Here is an 18,788-nt window from a genome sequence, read left to right as displayed (position 1 = left end):
TCCGCTTTCTTATTTTTAAAGTTTATCTTTTGTTGATAGATACAGATATAAAGAGATGTACAGACAACAAACCAAGTACAAAACTTGAATCAATAACATTATTTAAACTGGCGACTATTTATAGCAGACATTAGGAAGGTGACATCGTTATTAATGCTAAAAATTAAAGTTGCTAACAATACAATTTGCTAAGCGACTTCGCTACAAATAGACTTTATCGTGTCTAATATAGGGTAAATTGTTTGAGAGACAGAACTTAAATATCTTCCCAATAAACAAGAAACATTAAATTAACGTTTAGAAATATTGACTTTATGTGTATTTCTTAAACGTTTTTTAATAATATTATACACAGATTTGAAAAATATTATTTCGTAATATGATTTTTCTGAATGTTGTTAAAATATTTTAAAAACGTTACAGAAAATATTTTTCAAATGTTACTCTGACATTTATTTCAGATCAATGCAATAGTTCAAAATTCCTTGTAATTTGGACTTAAAAATAACGTTGGTAGTATATTAATTTTCTGTTGTTATAATGTTATTGTTTTATATTGTGCGCAATGCTCATCGCGACAGCCATGATGTACATACATGATTATCCTACATACGATGCGTGAGTGCGTATACACACGTGTGTGGATCGAGCAGTGCGGAGTGCTCTTTATTTACAGCATTATATTTATATATAAGTAAGTAACTATTATATTCTAAAAGTTGTATATTAATGATAAGAACTCATTTAACCATACGTGCTATGAATTGTATCTGGTGATGCAGGATTCATTTTCCGATTTACAAGAGAGATTTACAGAAGAGAGAAAATATCAAATCTATCTACGTTCTATAATACACTTGTCTTTGAACATATCAAAAATATCATCAAGGTTCGTCAATACTATTATTTCGATGGTACCAAACAGTGTAACTTTCTATAAAATAACCTCAAAATTTGGCGAAATATGTAAACGATAACGTATAAAGCTGGTACAATATGCATGGAGACGATTTGTTGAAGAAGTATTGTACGGCTTTAATACATCATCGTTTGCATATATCACTGAAAGAGTAATTTAGTATAAAATTAGTATAAAGTTGATAGACGTAACAAACGATCAGTATAAACAAGACCAAAACTGACTTTTTATTCATTTCTATATTTTTTTCACATATTTGTGCTATCACACTCCAAAGTATATAAATATATTATTGTAAGCATATTTTATATGTACAGGGCAATGAATATGATATTATATAACTTATCATGATTTAGTTTTTTGCTATCAAATGGATTAATATTATTTCTTAACACTTCAAGAAATGCGTTCAACTGTAAATTATCTTTTTTTATTTGATGTTTTTCCGACTCAGATGTGATGTCTTGAGCTTTTTTAAGGCCACATATTTCATAAACATACGACATAATCGCTGATCTTATCCCATGGCTTTTAGACCATCGCTGACGAGCTGCTATGGAATTTGAAAAATGTGATATACCCGTGAGCTTCCGGGGAGCATCGGCATTCCAACGTTAAATCAACTGGTATCCTTGAAAAACGTTTATCAGTTCGTTTAACACCGAACATTCCTTTCTTAAAATCATCTGCTAAATCTGGATGTGTTTGTTCAACTTGTAGTAGATTATCATAATATTTTTGTGTCCATCGTGCATAATTTATTTAATTAAAAATAAAAAAAACATTGCTTATTTTCAAAATAACGTATTTGTACAGTTCAAAATCGCTCATTCTGATACTTCTAGTTAGCATAAAATAATAATTTATAAAATCTATGTACATTATATAGAACTGCGGTGTTTTACCGAATTTTCCATTTTTAGTGTCTTCTTTATATTGTAAATACTTGATTAATATTTCTGAAATTTCTTCATTTTCAATCATATCATTCACAGATTTTTCAGATTGAATCTTAGTTAATTCTTCGATAACATTGTCAGAGATTTCAATGTCATACTCAATTAAAAATTGTTCGACATGTAACATTTGTAGGCCTAAAGCTACTAAAGGGTGTAAACGTTTACACCTATTAAAGTGCTTCCCACTGATAATGCATGATTTATATGCAATTTACTTTTGCACAATGTGTTTCAAACACTTAACGGTTTTAACAATTCAGCGCTTATACTCGGCATGATTATGGTTTTTTTATGCATTTCCCTCACTTAGCCCCTTCTGCAATTGCATATATAGTTCACTAACAGTATAAATAATAAAAGAAACAAATTGCCAGAACTGCACCTTATTATTTAAATTTTAAAGAATCGTTTTCCGTTTTACCGACTTCTTACGATATTATCATTTTTCACATACATAGCCATCGTTTTGACTTCTGGCAATTAATATCCAATTTTTTTAAGCCTTAAATAATATAAAAACAAAATCGCCAGAACTGCACCTTGTCATTAAAATTTAAACAATTTTTTTACAAGTTTACCGACTTCTGGCAACGTTTTAGCCCCGGCTTAGACTTCTGGCAATAATTTTCCGTAATTTTTACAGTTAAAAACTACAACTTCACAAAATATCAGAACTGCACTTAAAGATTTTATTTTGATTAAAAATAAACGCGTTTGACCGCCCGCCCACGCTTCCCTCCCCGGGAGCGACTTCTGGCTTCAGTGCTACGTGCTTTTCAGATAGTATAAGGAAAGTTTTCATATATAAATTTTGACTGCACCTTATCATTTTTAATTTTCGTAGCCAGCTCTCCGTCTATTATGGCACTCCCATTTCAACATTACTGAAATTTCGGAATCGTGGTCAAAGTATGTTCATAATGATGCTCTATACAACATTAAGAACAACATATTTAACAACATTACAAGTTCTAGAATATCGTTGCATTAACATTGTAATAATGATTTTTTGCTTACTGGGTTTCTTCGATCAAAGATGTGAGAAAATATATAATAGAACTCTATTTAGATAATTCTGAACATTTGTTATCATACATAATATGTGATGTAAATTAAATAACTTTGTAGTACAAAAATTTACGTATCTAATTTTTAATTTCTAAATATAAATTTGCTTCAAGATGATATAGTAAAACATGGTTTCATGTTTTACTGTAATAAAGAATAAAAATATTTTTCGTTGCAGGAAATATTAATGAATTTAATAACTCTAAAAAAATATGATTTGACGAAAAAGATTATACTTATTATGTCATTCTTCGGAACCATCTAAAGGTATTGTATTATTTCTGACTCACTGTATATTGTACACATATAACGTCATCAGCTGCGAGGACGTTCTAACGTCAATTAACACCTTATCATCTTGACATGTTATATGATCAAAGCACACCTGATCAAAGTTTGAAGTCTTGAGATAAGACTTTTTAAATTTTGTACAGACTTGCAAAAACATGTACTTTATTCAATAATTATATTTCGATTATGTTTTGGAATAAATGCAAAGACTGTAATGCATTTTTTAACAAGTATATATCAAGTAATTTCTTCACGCGCATATTAATTTGTAAAACATGATTTATGCTTACAATTATATGATTCTATTTGCTCAAAGTACAAGTAAAAGTTAAGCATTTAATTTTCAACTGAATTAATAATTATAATTAATGTCCATAATAAAACACCATTTAATTACTTCTGAAAGTTAATGTAACCTTTTGTAAATTGCATAATACCTATTTTATTCAATTGCAACAAGAAGAGAAGGGTCAATCAAAATCTAATATTCTATTCACTCAAGCAATAAATTAGCATATTAGAATCTTATTATAGCTAATACTTGTGCAATTTAGCATTTTATTGAATTAATATCGCGACGAAATATCATGGAAATGTATAGTTTTTTAAAGAGATAAACCATTTAAAAATTGTCTAAATCACATTTCGGAAATTTTTTAAAATAGGGGTATGCATATAAATTTTTATTTAAATCTATTATTTCTGAAATCTATTATTTCTGTTTAAAACACACATATATAGCATTTTTTAAATAAACATTAATTTTATTTTCTACGATTTTTATACAAAATACACAATCTCTAAGATGTGAAAAAAAAAATAATTGCAATCAATGTAAAAGCTACCAACAAAATAAAATAATACTCATATACCTATTCAATAATACTTTTCTTATCGAATTATGTCGCACGTCCTTCTCCTGCTCTTTTGTAGCAGATGGAATTTATCGACGATTCAGTTTACTTTGACGATTGTTCCTTTTTCCGTACTATAACTCATAATAGACTTATCACGATAATGCAAAGGTGTGGTACATATTACGATACGTCATACGTCAATTCAGCAGATAACATATCGTGCACACGCATGCACACTAAAGCTAGGAACTATAACGTCCTTATCTATTTTTAACAGATAGCAATGAAAATGACACAAAAGTGAAAAAGTGTTTAACTTGTTTAACTTCCCTTTAATTTTCAAAAAATAAAATTTAAAAATGTATTATATTTTAAGAGCGTTTCTACTAATAAAATAGTAAGCTTAATAATATCTGTCAGTCTCTAAATCAAAACTCTAGAAGATTTAATTAGTGTTGCATGTTATTATCATAGCGCATACATCTATACGCATATAAAATAATAGTTACGCGTATCAATAATAGTATTTTGGATAAATAATTGAATCGATTTTCCATCCATGTCTATTCTCTTCGAAAGCTACATCATGCGTATCCATTAGCTCGACTATTCTTATCAGCAAATCGGAAGATTAACTCTCGGTTACAGGCAATAATAAGGGTAACGTGCCGGCGATGAGCCACGAACGATAATGCGAAACATACAGCGTAATAGCACAGCGAGTAAAAGACACGCAAGATGAATACAAGACTAGTGAGCTTAAGTTTCCCACGCCACACCTTTCGCTATGAGAGCTATTTCGAAATCTGATGTAATAATGCTTAATGATAATAAAAATACACAACGCTCGGTAAAATCATTGTCCATCTATTCCCGAGTAGAAATTTTATCAGGCAGCCTGATGTCAGACGAGGTTCAGACGAGGTCCGAATGAGGACCTCATTCGGACCTCGTCTGACATCAGGCATGCCTGATACAATTTCTACTCGGGTTGACTTCTCATGCTACATTCGATCTTTTCCACGTAATAATTTCCCACCACAATATTCTCATAGTGAATAAACTTTCGTCTTTCACTTCATCACCCACGCGGAATGAGAAAATAAATTTTAATTTAAAATATTATAGATCTCGATAAAACTACGATTTATTGCGACCTTAATTTTAATGACAGATTCTTTAACAAAATCGATTTTTTTAAAGAGAAAGTTTCAAGGAAGAACGCTTGTGATATTTTTTAACGTTTCAATATGCAGTACAATATATACTTTTGATATTTAATTAAGTATTAGATTAAGATTATGCCCAAAAATGTAAACAACCAATTAGATTTATACCGTATTCTTTTAATTTTAATATTTTGTTTTCAATTGTATGTTGCTTGAAAACTATTAGCAAGACTATTTGACATTTGGCAAATTAATTTCAGATTGATAAAAAAATCTAATTGATTAATGGAACTTCCTGGGATATTCCGTATATACGAGTATAAAGATCAAACTAAAAGCGTCTCGTAAAACGCGATATTCCGAATACACTAATGCGGCAATCACGAGGCAATTATTCACATGTGCGACAGGCCGCCTGGTTACACATCCTTTCCTTTTTACGTAATTGCGGCATGTACCTTTTAACGTACGAGATATAACGTACTCATTGCGTGATTAATGACACGTTGCTTGGGACGTTAAATTGATGCGCGTACACGTCTCTCAGAAGATTGCACCGCAATTTGTAAAAATTAAATTTCGTGGCATATTATTGAAATTTGCTTATACATGCTTTTATTCATTAATCAACGTAAAAAAGAAATAGAAATACTTCCTTAGCTTTGACAAATGTAACTTTTGATGGTATACTTCGTTTTATTGTGAATACGTAAATACTTGTAACTTTTCTTATAAAATACTTTAATTCTCGTCACGTAATGTCTATATCTTCAAGATTAATTGCATTATTGTCGTGAAATACAGCGACCTAAGCTGATTTGGTATTCTATTCATTCTCAAATCTCTATTTCCAGTCTTATTGCCTTCATCTTTATTTTTATATGCATCACGTCTTCGGATTCAATTGCATTACATAACGTTTCTTTAAAAAAATATTTACATCATCGTGAGCGCATTGAACAAACGGCGGAAACCCACCGTTACCGGTTACAATGAAATCTTCTTAAATCGCTCCGAAGGTCTAGGAAGTAGGTGATCTAACATTCTGGAGCATATTGCTCCAATCCGAAACAACGAGTGAGCTCGATGAAATCTTAAATTAAGATATAATTAAGCCGGACTACACAGATTGACGCTGAAAATCGTTCAATTAATGAGGACCGATCTTTCTTACGGTTCCCAGCTGTCGTCGACTCATATATATGTAATCATTAAACGGCTTCGATCAGTGGGTGATAAGATAGATTGTTATTTCCATTATTCGAATCATATTTATGCAATATCTCATCAATCAGTCATCCGAACATCTCGCTGAAGTCTTCCGTAAATTGACGTAATAAATTGGATATAATTATCGTAGTTCTAGAAAATTATCTTCCATTAGAAAGTCTCTATACGTATATCAATGTAAGCAATAATATGAAAGTCATGAAAAAATATTTATAACGACGAAATAAAAAATTTAATACATTTTTCGAAATTAGATCAATAATAGAATGGCAACCAGAATTTTTGATAAAAACCACTTATTTTTTATTCGTAACTGTAATATCTTTTTAATCATTAAAGTCAAGCGCAATGTAGAGAGTGAAAAAGTGCAAAGTCACATTGCAACCAAGTATGAAAAAATAATCAATCATCAGATATGAAGAAAATCGATAATTGCATAAAAAAGCAAATTGTATTAATTCATTGAGCCACAACAATTTTTTTTATTATTTAATTATTACGTTAATTCGTTTACTGAATAGTATTATAATTAATGTTCCACAGGCCAATTTATTATCTGCTTTCGAATTTTTGACATATTGAGCGCTGTAATTATTTAATCTGTGAGTAAAGGGCAAACGTTATCCTTCTCAACGAACCACAGACAGTTTTAATCCAATGTTACAAGCTGCTTGGATGCACTTTACAGATGCATGAAGTGCACATGCACGAAGTATTTTATGTTCATTTATGTTCATTTTACAGAGAGGGATCACAAAGGCTGGCGATCTTAATTCCTAAGAGAATTCAACGATTGATGCGCATTCGTGCACAAAGAAGTTTCAAAGTTGGAATAATATTAATAACTATGCCCGTCAATTAATTATCTCACAACCCGTCCACCGGCGAATTCTTCTGGAAGGATGCGCGAAATCACAGAAAGCGCACATCAGTTCTACGAACGCTTTGCTTTGTATTCCGACTGCATATTCAGCATTAAAGGTACATGTCTCTTTATCTCTTGTGTTGACATTGAACGTGATATTTCTGAACAAATAGAACTTAAAAACCTGGACAGCTACATTCAGGGCTAAATTTAAGATAAGTATGCATAATTTTAGCTCGTGTAAAGCGATCATGTAATTTCGAATTTTATTTGACATTGTGTATATCCAAAATATATTTAGATTTACGTCATTTCGGATGTTTACAATATACCTTCTAAAATCAGACAGCATTTACAGTGAGAATAGTCTCTTTATACACAATCTAAATACAGAATCAATGTTTTACGACAGTTGTGCTTACGCACGCGAATTATAAGGAGTGTTATGTTTGAAAAGATACGTTTTTGTTTCATCGTGCTTGCGTCGTACTGCGAAGAGACGACCTTGCTTTCCGCTTTAGAATGCCCAGCTTAAATCCCGACCTCGAAAAGACGCGAACAAAAGTGAAATAAAGAGTCGCTGAAATTCCTCTATCTTTAACTGATGAAATGCTAATCCTTTTGATAATTTATTACACGTGAGATTGGCATGAATAAAAAATATTTTAACTTTAGCTTAGAGTTACTTTTTCTTCGATATTCGTTCTTGTTAAAAACGTGAATTAAACAATTTAACACATGACACAAATAAAAAACTTCAACTTAATACAATCGTCATTTTTCCAAACAAGTAGTGATTAAAACACACACACACACACACACACACACATATACATACACGATTTGTTTCAAATTTTTCTATTATCGAGAAGATGTAAATCAAAGGAAATGCATTTTTCATAGATATACTTATATAATAAATTCTTTAAAATCAAGATTATAATTTTCTTGAACAAGTTTTAAATATGCACTTTTTCCAAAAAATTTTAAAAACTCTAACAAACTAATTTAATATTACAAAATATTCATTATAATTAATATATCAATTATATTATACATTTGATTAATTAGTTTCATGGTAAATTAAAATGTCGAAAAATAACACGCTGCATTTTCTCATTTATCCTAACGAGGCCGCGTGTAAAACATCAGCTTCACAAGAGAAGCTGATGCTTTTCTTTTCTGTAAAAAAAAAAAGAAACGATGAGGCCGTAGGTTTAAAAACGTTTCTCGGAAAGCCGCGGCCGGAAGTAAAATAGAGAAAAACGTTGCGAAAGTCGTAGACGTCGGGACGCAGCGTGAAGCTGCGGCTATTTTCTACGAGGGGGCCAGGCTCTTTCTTCAGTCAACTCATCGCTTTCCCGCCCTCTCTTCCGCCACGACCCTACGATCGCCACTACGAAGCTGCTTACCTCACGCTATAGGATCTTCCCGGTTTGGAGGTCATTGCACTGCGACGGGTGGTTGTAGCGGGGTGGTGGTCGGCGGCGAATCGATTTTCCATGACGACGTCGCGGTGTCGCCTGTTGGAAAGCGTCTCTCCTCCTTCCTCGCCCACTCACTCTGGCTCTTCCCTCGTTTCTCTTCTCCTTGCTGCGTCTATCCACGCGTTCTACGCGACACGTGACTACAACGAGAATTCTGCTCCTACGAGACCGAAGAGAGCATCCTCTTCAAGATGCAGGTCGATCGATACTTCGCCAGGCGTCTCTACACCCACGTCTGCGAACTTCCACCCTTTAAGTTGCACTCTGTAGTCCACGCGCGTAATCCCTTCAAGTTGACTCGAAGATATCTTCGCGATATCTGACGGAAGAGGAGCCGAGTTTTAACATAGCCGACATCATTATCCTGGACTAGTAGATATGCTCAGTAAATGAACCACTGATCTTTCGATAGCAAATCTCAATGGATTTATCGTTCAATCAAACGATCCGGAACGAAAAATAGAAGAGAAACGTGTCTCTTCCCAAGGTCAGTGATTTCTTGTGTGATCAGTTCGAAAAGTCGTGATATGAATTCACGAAATATCTTGGTATCAATGTCACGGCTTGACACGTAAATAGTTGTCACAGTAATATCCAATGTCACGGCAATGATGACACTACTCTGTCTGTTTATAGTTGGTTGATGTTCGTTCAAGCGTGTTTGTTTGTACACCTTTTTCCTCGTATTTTTTACCGGTTATTTCAACCTAGCTTCTTTCTGCTCCAGGTTTGTATCACGGTTGTGTCACGGTTCCACGTCGGGAAACTCTGAAGCGATCGATCTATGCAAATCCTCTCATCCGTAATGTCGCAATTGTCAACTTGCAGGTGTAAAAAGATTCATGTGACTGCGGTGAGTCGGTCATTTCCGATTTCTCCTACGATTGTTCGCGGTCTCATTAAAGATTCTTTACACCCCGGAGACACCTTTGTTCTTCAAGATCGCAAGTAATGAGCCTTAGAAACTCGTATAAAGTAAAATCTCCATACGGCTATTATATCTTCGAGGTCGACAGCAAACAAGGTTCAGTGGAAAAAAACTGAATTATCTTAAATTTTTGCAAAAGAATTATGAAAAATTTCCGACAGTTATTTATGAAACACATTCATGCAGAACGGTTAATATACTTGTATATAAACTATATACAACTGTAAACACAATGTTTTTCATAAAAATTATTCTTTGCACATAGTAAAGTTTTACTGTAATATTGACGAACACTCCACGATAAATATTCCGAAATCAACTATAACGTTTTGTTCACGTGGTCGTGACTTCTTCAGTATCCACGAGCAAAATGAACGGGCACATCGTCGATGTCGAGAGAGGGAGAAGCGTGTAAAGTGATTCGCGATGCCTGGGGGTGACCCCAGTATGCCATGCGGTAGCACCGCATTCGTTACTGCAATTCAATACAACCACCGTGGCTACACTACGTGGCTTGGTTCTATCGACCGTATCGCACTGCGACGAGGAATCGGACTGGTCGCCGAGCCGCGCGCCGCGTAGGTTTCATAAGTACTTGCGCGCGCGCGCACGCTCAAGCACAGGTGGGGCCGAATTGGATATTCATAAATAGTGTCATTCTTTATCTAGCATTGTTTTCTAAAGTCTTTTTTCATATTAATTCTTAGAAAAATGAAAATTACGTTTTCTCTTTTAGCAATAGAATAGAATACGAAAGACTTTTTATTGAGGATTTTTCAATCATTGATCAAGATAAAAAATATTTTATAGATGTTCATAGATGCTCAATACTTTTATAAGTTTATGGAAACAATTTAGAAAAAATAGTAAACGCAAAATGGCATTCATTACAATTTAATATCTATTATTAAATACATCTATAAACTTTTATAGAATACCTACTTTGTTGAATTTAAGAGCGAGAAAGAAAAAAAAATAATAAAGAATGTCAATAAATTTTTTTAAATATTTTAAATAATTTAAATATTTTCTTTTGTTTCTTTTTAATTGTTTTGCAACAATATCTAAGTTACAATCTAAGTTTATAAAAGTTGGAGCAGAAAATATTGAATATTTCGATAACATACCGTTTCTATTATAGTTTGTTTAGAATTATTACAACAATTTTATCTTTACTCTTTCCAATAAAATTAACAAATCAAGTTTAGATTTTAAGATTTTATCTTAAAATGTTTTCAATTACAGATATTAATGTCTTTAGCAATATCTTACAAATATCTTTTACAAACAATAAAATATACTGAATTAAATTTAGATAATCTTAACAAAGAATTACTTATTTAAAAATTTTAAACTTAACGGAAGACGCGTATCATCTCACATAATTCGCAAGATCATCCTTTACAATCTTTACATCGTACATTCCTCAAGTCTGCACACGTAGTCTTATCGCCGGATCCGTAATATCAAGCTCATTGAGGGCTGACCAATTAAGGGCCGCACGCAACGGATCATTGCCCGGATTAAGACCCCGACGATCGGGCAGATATTTCACTATCTCGATCGATTTCCGTTCCGATCCACTCTCGCGAGACTACGAGTCGTGTGCAGCTCGTTCTAACGGCTGCTAATTACGAACAGAGGAACAGTCTGAGTCGCTTCAATTAATACGTGCAATAACAATTAACATCGTCCATATTCCCATCCCATTAAGATGAAAGTATCAACATGATATAACGCAGACGATATTTAACGGTTTGCGATGATGGCGATACACGAACCCTTGTTACTATTAGGTGACGAGAGAGGCCACGCTAAACGAATGCCACGTTTATAACTTCGTCATGACCACCAGAAATCTGAAATCTGGCTATTCGCCACATAACTCAGTACTCAAAACGCGGGACTCTCGCAAAGATCAATCGTAGTTGAAATTTCTGTAAATATCTATTAATTAAGTTTTACTCAAGGATCCTCGTTTCCGCGATAGCAATTTAAATATTTTTTAAAATAAATTCTCCAAACCAACCAAAACAACTATAATTTTTTTTTACTTAAAGTAAAATCTTCTTAATAGATTTTTTTTATCATCTTCCATAAAAGGAAAAATATAACAAAGAAAATTAACGACACTTGTTTCTATATTTGATACTTATTATTATCAAAATTTTTCTTTTACATATGCAAATCCTTAAATCTCAGACGATATTATGAACAAGAACAAAAAATTCGCGGAATGTAGAAGCAATGTATCAAGAGACACGGTAGTATCTCGCGCCAAGTACACGTGGAGCGAGACCGACCGTAACTCTTTTACGCGACGCGACGATTTGCGAGTACTCGAGATGTTGAGATCTCGATAACGAGTGAACGGATCAAGTTTTAAATAGGCTTGATCGATAGCTTATTGGGGTCGATTTGGGGGGGGGGGGAGGTACGTTCTTTTCATTTTTCCGCTACGTGCCCTACGAGCGGAGATATTGCGACGCAAAGTCCAAATGTGAAAATTTTATATTAAGATATGTATATACGTGATTATAACTCGCATAAATTTCTATGTCGAGTGGTTGCACCGTAAGCTTGAAGTGTATGGAAGAGGAAATATGTTTATGTTTGCACTCGTGGCAGGACCTTGTCGCGGATAATCCTAACAATACCGGCGATTTCGCGGACCGAGTACCTATTCTAAATCGTGTGCAACGCTCGACGCGACGGTCTGCCATGCCGAAAACAGCATTGCCGACACGAAATTATGTGGAATGTTCACGAATGAATTTCTGAGGCCTGAAGGGGTCTCTTCCTCTAAGTAGCGTCAAGCTATTCCAGCTCAGGGGAACAGGGCACGTTGCATAGACGGCATAGAGAACTCGCAACATGTGCAAGTTGTCGAGGAAAGTTAGATAACGGTACATATGTACATAAATTAATTGCTTCAAAAAATAACACTTACACAGGTTGTTGCTGGTTCTATTTAGCTCAAATGCTGAAAATGTTTGTATTATAAATAATGAAAAAATAAGTAGAAATAAGTAAGAGAGTGATATAGATGGAATTTATAGAAAACTTAAAAATTTCATATAGTTTTATGTTTTCCATCTGTATTGAAAAGCCAAAGAAATTATGATTTCCGATTTATAAGTTCTATAAAAATAAAATGTATGCTTATAAAATTGAGATTTTACTAAATAATGATGCAATTAATATGTGCAGTTTCATTTATATAAAAAATTGTCTTCTTTATTGAGCTATTCTTGAATTATTTATTTTATTAGTTTCCAAGTTACGATCATTATTGCAATATTTTTTGTTGCATTATTTTGTTCTGTGAAGAAGCATAGAAAATGAAAGCTTAAAAGTTTGATAAAGTTAATAGTTAATAAAGAATTGTTATGTTATTTTAGATAAATAAATTATACTTATAATATTTACTATTTTATCTTACCATTATTATCTTATCTTACGTACTACTTACTAGTATCTAGTCATATTTTTAGAAAATTAAATTACTTTTACTTTTAGAAAATTAAACTTAATTACCATTTGCTTTTTAACACCCTTAAGAAAACATTGTATTTAACTCAAATCTACTGTGGGATAAGGTCGAGTTAAATTATACATATCGTATCAAAGCATAAAAAAAAGAATTAAATTTTTACTAAGAATAAATCCGAGACTGATAATACGCAGTTCTATATTGAGAATTTAAACTATGTTAAGAGTTTGGAATATGTGAACATCAGTCTTTTTCATATACAATGATGATAAGTTTCCTATATTGGCCGCAAAGCGAGTAGGATGCCTACTGTGTGATCATTATAAATTATACGTAACGATGCTAAATCGAAAACGGCACACCCGTGCTGAAACTATATGCGGAATGTTGTCATAGATTGCCAAGGCGGATGCTTCCTTGAATTATAGTTAAAGTATCCCCTTTGGCCATTTCTCGTACTCGCAAAGCTAACTGAATTTTAACATATATTCTTAACTCAGAATTATTTGATATTCTTCTTGCGTGCTACGTGTAAATAAGCTTAGATCAAATCTTATAATAAATCATATCAATCTTATACTTATATTCTCACAAATTGCATCTTTTCTCATAAAGAAATTATTGTAGAATTTATATGATCTCTGTGGACAATGTAAACTGCGCTCGCTGTCATTCTTTGTTATATGCATTTATTGATTGACTTCCACACGATACGCATGAGCGAAATATATTCTTATTGACTTTTTGTGTTTTTCTTCCTGCTTTACGCGTTTTAGTTTTAATTGTTTCTTTCGGAGAATATATAGATTTCTTTCTCTCTCCCTCTCTTTCTCATTTCTATTTTAACAAAATTTTTATTAACTTAAATTATATCTGTTCTGTTAAATGATTTTTGCTTTATCAACTCTAAAGCTATTCTTGAGAAAGTTTTACTTCCCTAAAACTTCTCCCACACTGAAAAAAAAATATTTAGATCCAAGAAAATATCTATTTAGATAGTACCAATGACTTATTTACTTAATATAATCACATATTTATCTAGAATTAGATATTTTTACTTAATTTAAGTAAATATATCTAATTCTAAATAAATATGTGATTATATTAAGTAAATAAGTCATTGGTACTATCTAAATAAATATTTTCTTGGATCTAAATATTTTTTTTTTTCAGTGTAAAAATAATACTTTTACAAGATTCTTCTCAAGTATGACATTTTTTTTACAAATACTGTTACAAATAGATGGCTTAATTTTGGTAAGCGATACGCTTCTGGAATGAGCGGACTCAGCGGTGCCAATAATTCATGTTAAGTGACAACGACGTAATTTAAGCGCCACATAAATCCGCAAATGTTGCCGGTCGGTGGTCAAAGATGAAGTCGCGAGACTAAGTTTCGCACTGCATTCCGTAAGCGGGATTCCAGAGAGCGCGGCGGCGTGTGGTGCGAGCACACGCACGCACATACATTCCCCGAGGAACCACAAAGAAAGTTGCGCGGAATGTCGAGAGAGTCTCAGACACGTAAATCGCTCGGCGCTCTCTCGTACACATAGGTGCGTACACCCGCGTGTAAATATAGATCACGTCCCGAAATATGTCTTTCAGTCCGCACTTAAAATCGTCGCTTCCGCCGGCGATCCGTCGGAGGTCCCGCTACCTTAAGGGCCGCCGTCGCGTTGGATTGCCGCCACCATAGTTTTTAAGATAAGCATAGATCAATCACTTTGTAAGCGGTCGGAAAAAAGAGAACTTTTAAAGAAAAATATTTCAAAAAGCGTATTTCGAGAATGTAATAATTTGTAAGCACGTTTTCAATTCCTTTCAATCCTGCATTAATTACGCGAAGACGAAGTACTACGCTGATTTTAATTACTGCACACAAGCTAAAGGCAAATGAGGGCTTTTTTTCATAATAATTATCGAAACATCATGATAATATCAAAATATCTTAGAATTTTATTTTATTAATAATTTGATATGAAGATAGTTTTTGATAGTTTAGTTGAAACAGTTTAGATTTGGAAAATTAATTTAAATAAATCAATAAAATGTAAACATATACGACGGACGTCTTACATAAAATTATGCATCAATATCAATTAATTTTTTGTTTTTATAAAAGTATATTATTATTCAAAATTATGTATGATGTATAGATGATGTAATGATAAAGATCTTTCAGATATGTATAAATCAAAGATTGTGTGCATTTAAGCTTAAAAATATAAAAGAGAAAGAAACTTTTTTTTCAATTTACTCTTATCAATCTACTTTCGATATAGAAAGACATCAGTCTTCTTTCTCTTCTCTTAGAAGAAAGACAATTTCATTCGATATAATGTTAAACTGACACCTTTTTAAATTCGAACTGTCTAGATCTCTCTAGACAGTTTTCACTGTGAAATTATCAGATAGCTACATTTATCGAATCAAGAGAATTTCTCAAGGAAGCGATAGAGCAAGAAGAGATCTGTCGATCCATGCAATCGTTCGGGCGTAAAGTCAATGATGTCGTCGGATGATAGGTAGATCAAATCCTCGATCGAGCGAAGCCGCGTCACGAGAAGGCCACAAGATTAACGGTGCACGCGGACTATTGATCTCGTATTTATTCAGTTCATGTCGTGATGGAACTATCTTAATATACAGGTCATTCACTGTCACTGAAATATGTACATAATATTTTAATAACAGTTCCATAGTGTATTTCTATTATTATTTTTTAGCAATAACAAACATTTCTTAGTTGAAAGAAAAAGCAATACATTTGTATTTTAATTTCTTCATGACGTATCTCTTTTATTATTTTTTGGCAATGGCAAGCATTTCTTAGTTAAAAGAGAAAGCAATATATTTGTATTTCAATTTCTCAAAGATTTTTGTAAAGAAACAAGATACTCAAAACAAGCTCGAGACGATAAAAAGTAATGACACAAATTTTCCTTTTATTCTTCGAAGAGAACTTAAACACGAGATAATGCGTAAGTATGACCTATCACAGTCTGTTTAGACTATAGACGATGACATTCAATTATTTATGACCATTCGTATAACGTGATGCATACAACGACTACGAAATGTTTTGATCGCGGATCTTGAAAAGGTGAACAGGCTTTCGCGTTCACATTGTTGCTCGAAAGGATAAGCGAGAGAATATAACGCGAAAGTTCCTCATTTCTTCATCAATTCGTTCCAATGTGGAAGGTGTGGTCAGTTAAAGTTAAATAAATGGGCATTTTAATTTGTATTAAGGTTAACCGGAGGAGAATTGCTCCTTTCGCCTTTATTGAAGAACATTTATACAAAAGAATATACTCTTCTAATTATACGAAATGTTAGCAGCGCGTAATGTAAAAGATGGTCTTAGATATTAAAAGAAATTTAAATTATATATATGTATAGGATTGTGTATTCAAGTAAAATTATTATAAATATATATATATAAAATAAATATATATAAAATAAATTATACAGTTTGTCAATCGTCATATACATATATAAAACTTATGCTTATCAATTTTATATCCATACTGTAAATAAAAAAATTATGTGCGTAAAAAATATTTTAACTATGAAAATTTTGACTGACAATTGCATTTTAGTATAATTTTCGAAGTTTCACAGTTATTTAATTGGATAATTGGTAAAACATCATACATCATCTTATAGAATTAGTATAAAAATCATTTGATTAAAATATCAGTTATTCAATTACATAAACGTGAAATTTCGGAAACTTGACATGCAGTCAATCATAAATTACGTCAGTGTTCAAACACTGTAAATTACATAAATTTGATGTACAAAGAAATGAAAATTAATTTTTAGCTATGTTATTGGGGGGGGGGGGGGGTGCCAGTTTTTCTTTCTTCATATATACCATTAGATCATCGGGGTAATTTAGGAATTGACGAAAGCAAGTTCAGCTGACGACCGTCACGCACGGCGGACCTAATAACAATCGGAAGAGTGTATACAGCTCGTGCATCAGAGGTCAATAGAACGCGACCTGGCACTACACACGTTGGCGGTCAATAATTGTAATCTGCGTGATTAGCCACAGCTGCTTTGTCCAGCACGCGGTTATCTCGTTTCCGGGAACGTGTATCGTAGATACGCGCTTGAATGAACAGTGTAAGAATAGATGATTCTGGTTCCCCATTAAAGATACGGGAATTTTTCCCGGACCATTAATATCTTATACCATTTGCCATGTGGCGGGTTTGAATCTTCGTTTAATATTGATCGACTGTAGAAGCTGCCATTGTTCGGAATCTAGACTGCGTTTGAGAATGTAAACCACAGTAAATATGCGTGTATTGCTTCCTTCAAGCTAGAAAATAATTTTATATTTGTAAATAATTCTCAAAAAACATAGATAAATATAAAACAAAGACGTTAAAATAAATTGTATTAATTTCATAAAGGGGCTAGCGAACAAAGCACGTTCTTAGTGCTTATAATTATATATTACAAGCGACGAATATACATATATATTCCAATTTAAAACTGCGAGCCGATAAATGTCGGACTGAAACACAGCTATCGTTGGAACATTAAAAACCCTTCCCTCCCCGGAATTAAATCGACGCGATTTAATTATCTAAAAACTATAAAGAAATTATTGCGAAAAATATTATTTTAGCCAGGATTCGAACCTGGAACTTCCCTCACTCCGTGTAGAGCGTCGTACCAATTCGACCACCGAAGCATGTGATAATATTAGATAATTTAGATAATTAAATCGCGTCGATTTAATTCCGGGGAGGGAAGGGTTTTTAATGTTTCAACGATGATAGCTGTGTTTCAGTCCGACATTTATCGGCTCGCAGTTTTAAATTGGAATATATATATGTACTAGCTGGTTACCCGGGCTTCGCCCCGGAGGACATATGTAATAAGACACGCAAATAGTCTCTCTTCCTCCCCCCCCTCTCTCTCTCTCTCTCTCTCTCTCTCTCTCTCTCTCTCTCTCTCTCTCTCTCTCTCTCTCTCTCTCTCTCTCTCTCTCTCTCTCTCTCTCTCTCTCTCTCTTTGACATATAATATGTGAAATAAGCAACTTATCCTACATAAAAAAGTAAATTGTTATCAAAAAATAATACACATCATGGCAATTAAACCCATCCTCGAAAAATTAATAAAATTTTTGAACCGGAATTTTGAACCGAATTTTTTCATATATAATTCTTTAAGATTCGGTCAATTATTTCGCGTAAAATTAAAAAAATTAAAAAAATTGGTTTCCAGAAAATCTATACTAATCTATACTCTATATCTATGTATACCAATCTATAAAATCCTTACGGGTGGTGTATGTTTGTACGTTATTAACTTAAAAACTATTGGACCGAATTTTTACCAAAAAACTATTGAACCAAATTTTTACCACAAATATATGAAATAGGGGTAGAATTTTCCGGGGAGTACTATAGAGTGTGTAGTTTTTCGTTACCGATTTTCTGGAAACCGATTTTTTTAATTCTTTTAATTCTTACGGGTGGTAAAATTAAAAGAATC

At 32.9% G+C, this 18,788-nt stretch overlaps 1 protein-coding gene across 9 annotated transcripts in view; it reads right to left on the bottom strand.

Moving 5' to 3' along the window:
* Nucleotides 1-18,788, bottom strand: part of LOC139782098 (uncharacterized) — a 55,549-nt gene that overhangs the window by 24,981 nt on the left and 11,780 nt on the right. The window contains exon 1 of one of the 9 annotated variants that reach the window (XM_071721044.1): nt 8,771-10,332. The exons of 7 other annotated variants lie outside the window; for them this stretch is intronic. In XM_071721044.1, the coding sequence (XP_071577145.1) occupies nt 8,771-8,862 (92 nt within the window). In that variant the 5' untranslated portion in view covers nt 8,863-10,332. Of the gene's footprint in view, nt 1-8,770; nt 10,333-18,788 lie in introns of those variants that run through there. One more of the 9 variants, XM_071721047.1, reaches the window with a different exon arrangement.

Source organism: Temnothorax nylanderi, unplaced genomic scaffold (assembly GCF_030848795.1).
Source record: "Temnothorax nylanderi isolate EJ_2023f unplaced genomic scaffold, tnyl_v1.0 TNYL_tig0387_pilon, whole genome shotgun sequence".
NCBI lineage: Eukaryota > Metazoa > Arthropoda > Insecta > Hymenoptera > Formicidae > Temnothorax > Temnothorax nylanderi.
This window is presented reverse-complemented; position numbering and strand designations above follow the sequence as displayed.